This window comes from Entamoeba invadens (assembly GCF_000330505.1).
Source record: "Entamoeba invadens IP1 unplaced genomic scaffold scaff_1105074726103, whole genome shotgun sequence".
Lineage (NCBI taxonomy): Eukaryota > Evosea > Mastigamoebida > Endamoebidae > Entamoeba > Entamoeba invadens.
This window is the reverse complement of record NW_004443767.1, coordinates 30,971-38,941: the sequence shown is the minus strand read 5'-3', so window position 1 is coordinate 38,941 and position 7,971 is coordinate 30,971. Positions and strand designations below refer to the sequence as shown.

The window sequence follows — 7,971 nt, the reverse complement described above, 5'->3', positions numbered from 1 at the left end:
TGTGTTTTGGGAATCATTTTTTAAATAAAAATGGTCTTCACTATTATTTATAGTTAAAAATAAAATTATCAATTTTAATATTTATAATAATATAATATTGTATTATTATATATTATTTGATATACAAAAATATAAATTGTATTAAAATTGATAAAAAAATATAATCTGGAGAAATATGAAATTGAATATTTCACTTTCCAAAAAGACATTTCCCGATGAAGGAGGATGTTAGAGTCCAACAAAACGCTTTTTAAGAGGCCTTCAAAAACAGTAATCTCCGGTATAATTTCCACCCCTTTTCGCTTTTTCTTTTTGAAAAACTGTTTGTAGTAAACTATACGAATAATTATTTGTATTATAATATTTAATACGATAATTGTTTCATTTTGATTAACAATTATTTAATCAATTCACAAACTGAACAAGTAATAACAAACTGGTCAAAAGAAAGGCAAAAATGGCGTATTAAATTGGGAAACGACTTAAAAAAACAATAAAAATTCAATTGACTTTTTTTGGGTACGGAATTTCAATTTTGTGAAAGTTGTTACAAGAATTAGTCAATAAAAGTATTAAACTTCATTCATTTAATATAAGTTTTATATTGTACATAAACAAAAGTTAACTTCAGTCTTAATTGAAAACTAAACAAAAACGAAGATTCAATTTAACACAGTTTTTGTTGTTGGGAAATGAACTTGATTTAGGAAAGAATGAGCCTTCATTTTTTCAACTTAGACTTTATTTTTATAATTTATACAATAAAACGATTAATTAAAATATTAACTATAAAGAAAATAAAAGGTCATTATTGACTTTGTTAATGGTTTTTTCAAAAAAAAATGAGAAATAAATAAAATATCGATTATTATTATAAATAAATTTGTTTTTTTACTGTTATTTTTTTAAAAAAGATGGCAGTTAAAAACAATAAATAATACAACTATCACTAAATTTTCAAATTTGAAGTGTCAAACGATTTTTTAAAATAGTTAATATATACTAAGTATAATTATTAATTTATTGAATATTATTAAAAAACAAATTTTATTTGAATGTTCTTCTTTCGTTTTGTATTTTTTATTTAAAAGTGTCACTTTTTTTGACATACTATTAAATTATTGACTATTATTTTCAATTCTTACTTTTATTTCAAACAAATCACAAGTTAATCGATATCACTCAATTCATTTAATAGTGTATATTAATTTATACACAAAAAAATTATAGGTGATAAATATTTATTATTATTATTATATAAATTTAAATCATATTTGTGTATTAACACATGCATTACTCAAATGTGTTAATTTAATATGTTGTTTCAATAACAAATTATGTTTTTGTTTTATTTAAATTTGTCTTTTAAATATGAAAAGTGAGTATATTTGTTTTTTAAACATTTGAATTAGTATCAATAACAACAATATTTTGAAATTATAAATAATTATAAAAACAACTGAAACAAATATAATATCATGTAACCACAATGATACATATTACCGACCTGTATAGCTTCGAGTTTTAAATAATACAAGTTTTGAATTAATTAAATTAAAACAAATAATTTTTTTTTATTTTCATATTATCATTTTTTTAAAAACACATTTTTCAATATATTATAGTTAAAATATTAATATTTTTTTTATAAAAAAATTGAAATTCTTTTAACTAAGGGCATACTAGTGGATGGACATCTATCCACTGGATAAGCGTCCATCCAGTGGATACATGCTTTTTTGCTGGATACAAATAATTTTTAGTAAAATAAAGTCAATTTTGTCATTAAAAAAAAGCATTTATTTTAAAATAATAAAAATTCTTTTATAAGAAAAATATTATCACCAAATGGTGTAATCTGCCACATAACAACAACATTTTTTTTTCATTTGATATGTTAATAATTATACTTTTATAAACATTATTTTTTTAATTTAACAATTTTTTTAATTTACACGCTATTTTATAAACAATAACGTTAATTTTTTACTTGAATGAATACATTGATTTCAATAAAATTTGTTCGTTAATATTTGCTCGTTATTAAAAAAACAACTCGTTAAATAATATACCAAAAATATCAAAACAAAACTGTTTTTTTAAATGGATTTTTATAACGGTATCAGATAAATAATCTTGTTAATGATACATTGTAATGACGAGTCATTTACACACTGATCTACAAAATGTATTCCGATATTCCAAGTATAGTTTTAGTTGGTAGCTGAATTAAAAGTATAGTAAAACGAAAAATGGAGAACTTGAAATAAATTGGGTTATTTTTTTCAAAATTTTGGGAGATCGTCCTAAAAAGTTGCTGTGGATGGATCGATTTCGGTGGATGGGGTATAACAGCCATATTTAGTCTATTACTTCAGGATGTTTGGTTTATGGGATTTTTGACGTTTTCAACAAAAATAAAAAAGATATTGGTAAAATCTGTAAATTATTACCTGAGAAATAACACCGACTATAATTATATGACCGTTATAAAAAACAAACAAATAAATATTTTAAAATGATTTTTGTTCGCTCTATTTTATAAACATGTTCAAAGTTGAGAATGAAGGTAATCTTTATTAATAATACATTTCTGTTTGCAGATCAAATATAATTAAAATAGATAAATTTTGACAAATCTAACATTTACTAAATATCTTTTTTTAATATTAATAAAAAACACAACAAAAAGTTAAGTTTTACAAAAAGAAATTAACTTTATTTTTAACAAAAAAATTCTGTACGATTGAACATGATTTGCTGAATTTGTAATTATATTTTGTTGAAAACGTCAAAAATCCCATAAACCAAACATCCCGAAGTAATAGCCCATATATGGCTGTTATAACGTATCCACCGAAATCGATCCATCCACAGCAACTTTTTAGGACGATCTCCCAAAATTTTGAAAAAAATAACCCAATTTATTTCAAGTTCTCCATTTTTCGTTTTACTATACTTTTAATTCAGCTACCAACTAAAACTATACTTGGAATATCGGAATACATTTTGTAGATCATAGTGTAAATGACTCATCATTACTATGTATCATTAACAAGATCATTTATCTGATACCGTTATAAACTATAAAAAACAAAACAAAAAATTACCCCGAAAAATAAAAAGAACTGATTTGTGTTTAAAAACGAGAAAACAATACTATTTTTTACGAATTTTTTTAAATGTTTCGGTCTTGGCAATAATTACCTAGACACGTTTATCATTAATCTTCTCAGCGAAAGAGAATGGATATTATTTGGATAAGAGTCTTTTTGGCAAAATCGACCTCTTATTTTTCAAAATTTTATTTTTTTTTCAATTTTTTGGTGCCCGATATTTCAGTCTATTTTTCCCTTTTATACACCAATCCACTAAAAAACGCTAATCCAGTGTCATGCCCTAAAGTGACTTCCCAAGGTGTGCAAGTTAAGGTATAGTTCATTTATAATTTTTTTATTAAAAAAATAGAATCATTAATTTTTTGAAATTTTGAAAAAAAAAATTATTTTTAGTTTAATTATTAATTATAATTTCGAAGTTATTACTAAATTATACTTTAACTTGCACACCTTGTGACGTTGCAATTTTTAACTTTCACACTTCGAATACAATTAATTAAGCAACAATTTCGGGAAAGCGACCCAATGGAAATTATCGAAGGACCAGTTCTGGACAACAGTGCACATCGATTTGTAACAATGAACTGCACCTATTAAACAGACTATTTGTTATTGTTTGCTATAAAATGGCACAGAGAAAAACATAATGTTTATCATACTTCTTCTTGCCGCTTTGAATTACGCTAACACAAGAGACATCGACATTTATTCACGTTCTTGAAACAAAACAGTTTTTACATTAAACACATAGACAAACCATTACCCAATTTTTATTATTTAATTTGCTTTTTGTAGTTTATTAATTCAAGCACCAAAGGGTTGTGTGTTTTTTGAAACAATTTTGAAATGAATAACATTTTTTAATAAAATGTTTTTCAACTAAAATTTAGTCTTGCACGCCCTTTCCCTGTAAAAAAGACTAAAAATTTTAACTTGCACACCTTGGGGAAGTCACTTTACTATTTTTTTTGAAAGTTATCAAAAAAAAGCTAATGAATAATAACAATAATAATAAATTATAGTGATTATTTTTTTTAAAAATAAATAATATTTTTTTTAAAAATAAATAATATTTTTTTTATAAATTAATAGTAAAAAAAAGACAACTTGAAATTGACTTTTGTGGAATAAGAAAATATTTCAGACTAAAAAAAAGGGGTCACACGATAGACAAAACAGTTTGAATGAACACGACAAAACGGTCATTTAGACGGCATAGAGTTTAGTCCATTCCTTAGCAGTCTTTTTGAACTTCTCTGGGTTTTCAGACAAGACTTGAGCGACAGTTGGGTCTGAGACGTGTTCTGTTTTCAAGTCGCCGAGCATAGTTCTGAAGGTTAAGATGACGTCATAAATTGTTTTAGTTGGTGCCCAGTTTTCTGGTTTATTATCTGTTTGTAAGATAGGAGCGCAGATTGTGTGATCATCTGGGTTAACAATAGGGGAATAGACTTTAGTTTCGACAGTGAGCACAGGTGGCTTCTGTGGATATTCGTCTGGAAGGACGATTTTCAATTTAAACTTTCCACCTTCAAATGGGGAGTTCTCTGGCCCATTGACGGTGATGTTCCACAACTTGATGTTGCCTTCACTCGTTTGAACCGAAAACCATCCTTCTGTGTTTTTTTGCATTTTGGATAACTCTCCTGTAATTCTCTTCATTTTCAACAAGTAATTTTTAAGTTTCTTTATTAACAAGTACAAGATAACACGTGGCAATACGTTTATTGTTATTCCTCAAAGTCTCGATAATTGTAATATGAGTTTGTGAGAGCAATTTATGTTATAATAAACAATTAATTTGTAAATATTGTTCATTTATGAGTGTTATAGTATTAATTATTATTATTAAATAATATTTAAAAACTTTTTTTTTAATAGCAAATATTTGCTTATTATATTAAATCTTATTAAAATTATATATTTATAGTTTTTATTACTATTTAATTATATTAAATTTGAATGATTTATATTTCCAAACCAAAGAACTTAAATACCAACAATAATATAATGTCTGTAATTTAATATTAATTTTAGCAATTAAAACACTTTCATTCCAACATTAATGAGTGAGATTTAATAACATTTTACTATTAATAATTAACATTTTTTAATTATTGTTTTTAGAAGAAATAATTAACAAATATATTTTTAATTTCATTATAATAAAAAAATATTATAAAATAGTAAAAAACTAATTACTATTACAACAATTCGTTAATTTCATTACTTGTGAAATATTATTAACAAAACTATTAAAAATTATTAAACCAGACTAATGAGTCACTCGACGAACGAAATACTTCCCGAGACCATTTCGTCATACGAGGAATACTCAACTCGTCTTTTAAATGTTCTTTCAACACACACGGAGTGTTTTGTTCATTACAAATATAGCAACGGAGTATTAATAGGGACCGAGTCACCTACTCGTGTTTTATTGAATAATATTTATCAAAGTCTTCCTGTTGAGTGGCGTGTAAATTTCTTTGATAAATTTCGGGAAGTTTCACTTCTTCATCCCGAGAGTTCCTCTTTAGTATGGCTCAATGGTCTTTCCTTAATTCTTCCCGACATTTCGATCCCAAAGGACATCTCAATTCCAGTTCCTCCTTCTTTACGAGATTTAGTCGCAACTTGTAAGCAACTTTATCCAAAAGGTACCACATTAGTCGCTCAAAAGGGACGTTCAGTTCTTATGAATGAGAAGAAGAGTTACGAGTGCAAAGCTTTATCGCAAAAGATCACTGAGATTTGGACCAAAACAGTTATTGACATTGGCTCAGGAAAGGGATATTTATTACACGAATTAGAAAATTTAGGTCTTGAGGCTGTTGGCGTCGAAGGCGAACAAGACTTCTTAGACAAAATGGAACAACGCGAAGAAAAAGTCCTTCAAAAAAGTCCACAAAAGTTTTCAAAATCAACGCAAAAACCTTTTGATAATCATATCGGACATCCTAAAACTATTTCTGCGTATTTAACGACCGATATAACGCCTCAGGAATTCATGACCAAAATTTCAACGGTCACTGCTTCGAAGGAACTGTTAATGACGTGTCTCCACGCATGCGGGAACTTGACCTCAACACTTTTGAGGCTTTCTGTGAAGATTCCGGAGGTGAAGGTTGTTGCTGCTGTTGGGTGTTGTTATCACAAGTTGACAGAACGCAACGACTTCTGGAAAAGCACAACACAACGAGCAAAATACGTTGAAGGGGAAAATTTAAATGTTCTGAGGAGTGTCAAACATCCCCATTTTGATGAAGAATTGAACGGATTTCCAATGAGCAAATTTGTTAGTGAAATTATAGAGAAGGAAGGAAAAGAATTTAAATTGGCACATAACGAATTCTCGACGTTTGCAGACCCCCTCACTGTCACACAAAGACAATATCTGGATATGATGAAACAACAATCATTCAAAGCATTCTTCGAATTTGTGATGGAGAAATTTAACGGCGCAAAAGAAGACCACCCAACGGGAAAAACAGTGAATACAACGTTTAAAACGTATTTTGAAAGTGCACTCGTTAACATTAAAAAGAGAAAAACATTTAAATGGAATGCAGAAAACTACGCTAAACAATTTGAAGCATTTTGTGACCATTTTGTGTCAGCTGAAGAGTTCAATGCGTTGTATAATGAGAGCGCTGTCGGAGATATACTTATCGAAAGTGGGGCTATTTTATTACTGGGCGCTCTCTTTGCTCCGTTACTAGAAGGACTGATCGTGTCTGACAGAGTACTCTATATGAAAGAGCATTGCAAAGTGGCATATGCTGAAAGAGTATTTGATTCACGTGTATCGCCAAGATGTTTCTTGATTGTTGCTAAGAAGTAAATTGAATGGTATATTTATTATATTTAATATAATAATAATAATAATAATAATAATAATAATAATAATAATAATAATAATAATAATAATAATAATATAATTATATTAATAATACAATAATTATATTATAATAAAAAAAAAGTTATATGTTATAAATATTTAAAAAAACTACAATTATTAATTCAATTTACTATGATGGGAGAAGAAAGGTATTATAAACAAAGATATTCCTTATTTAGTAAATATGACGAAGGAATACTAATGGATAGAGAGGCATGGTATTCAGTGACACCAGAAGACATCGCGAGGAATGAAGCAATACGAGTCTACACTTCACTCAATTTTTTACAGAGAAGAATTAAATTGTTAGATTTGTTCTGTTGTGTAGGGGGAGACTCGATACAACACGCCACACAGAACTTTTCCGTGACTGCTGTTGATATTGATAAAATGAAGCTTGAGATGCTTAAGCACAATGCTGAGATCTATGAAGTTGAGAAGAGTATAAATTGTGTCTGTGAAGATGCATTTGAGTTTGTCGAAGAGATGAATACACGGGAATATGATGTGATTATCATATCGCCGCCTTGGGTTTGTTATTTAAAGATAGTATTACTTTCTTATTTTATTAGTTCTTTGAATAATTTCCATTTAAGTAATTAAAAGGGCGGGCCTGGTGCTTTTAGAAACAAACAAAGTCTCAATTCGTTGTTTCCTGGATTGAAGAATCTCTTCTGTGAATGCGTGGAAAAGTGCACAAATGTGATACTTCACGTCCCAAGACAAATGGAACCAGAAAATATAACAAGAGAATTCAATTTCCCAATCGAAGTTGTTACTTATGCACTCGGGGAAAGAGATGTCATGCAATCGTTTATTACTGGAGCATTGATTATACCATAATTCATTCCTTTGTGTTTTTTAGAGTACAAACATCGATTAAATCATTTGAAATCGCTTAAATTCGTATATTCAAGTGTATTTTAATTGAATGTTTTTGAAGTAATTAAA

At 27.6% G+C, this 7,971-nt stretch overlaps 3 protein-coding genes across 3 annotated transcripts; 2 read left to right on the top strand and 1 right to left on the bottom strand.

Annotated features, from left to right (window-relative positions):
• Positions 1–4,325: 4,325 nt before the first annotated feature.
• EIN_246690 (ubiquitin-conjugating enzyme E2, putative) lies at positions 4,326–4,781 on the bottom strand (the record flags this gene model as incomplete). Its single annotated transcript, XM_004261508.1, has 1 exon — positions 4,326–4,781. One exon carries the CDS (start codon positions 4,779–4,781, stop codon positions 4,326–4,328), a length of 456 nt encoding a protein of 151 aa, XP_004261556.1.
• Positions 4,782–5,397: 616 nt separating this feature from the next.
• EIN_246680 (hypothetical protein) lies at positions 5,398–6,963 on the top strand (the record flags this gene model as incomplete). Its single annotated transcript, XM_004261507.1, has 1 exon — positions 5,398–6,963. The coding sequence occupies one exon, from the start codon at positions 5,398–5,400 to the stop codon at positions 6,961–6,963; it is 1,566 nt and encodes a 521-aa protein (XP_004261555.1).
• Positions 6,964–7,155: 192 nt separating this feature from the next.
• EIN_246670 (trimethylguanosine synthase, putative) lies at positions 7,156–7,863 on the top strand (the record flags this gene model as incomplete). Its single annotated transcript, XM_004261506.1, has 2 exons — positions 7,156–7,551; positions 7,627–7,863. The coding sequence occupies 2 exons, from the start codon at positions 7,156–7,158 to the stop codon at positions 7,861–7,863; spliced, it is 633 nt and encodes a 210-aa protein (XP_004261554.1).
• Positions 7,864–7,971: the final 108 nt, after the last annotated feature.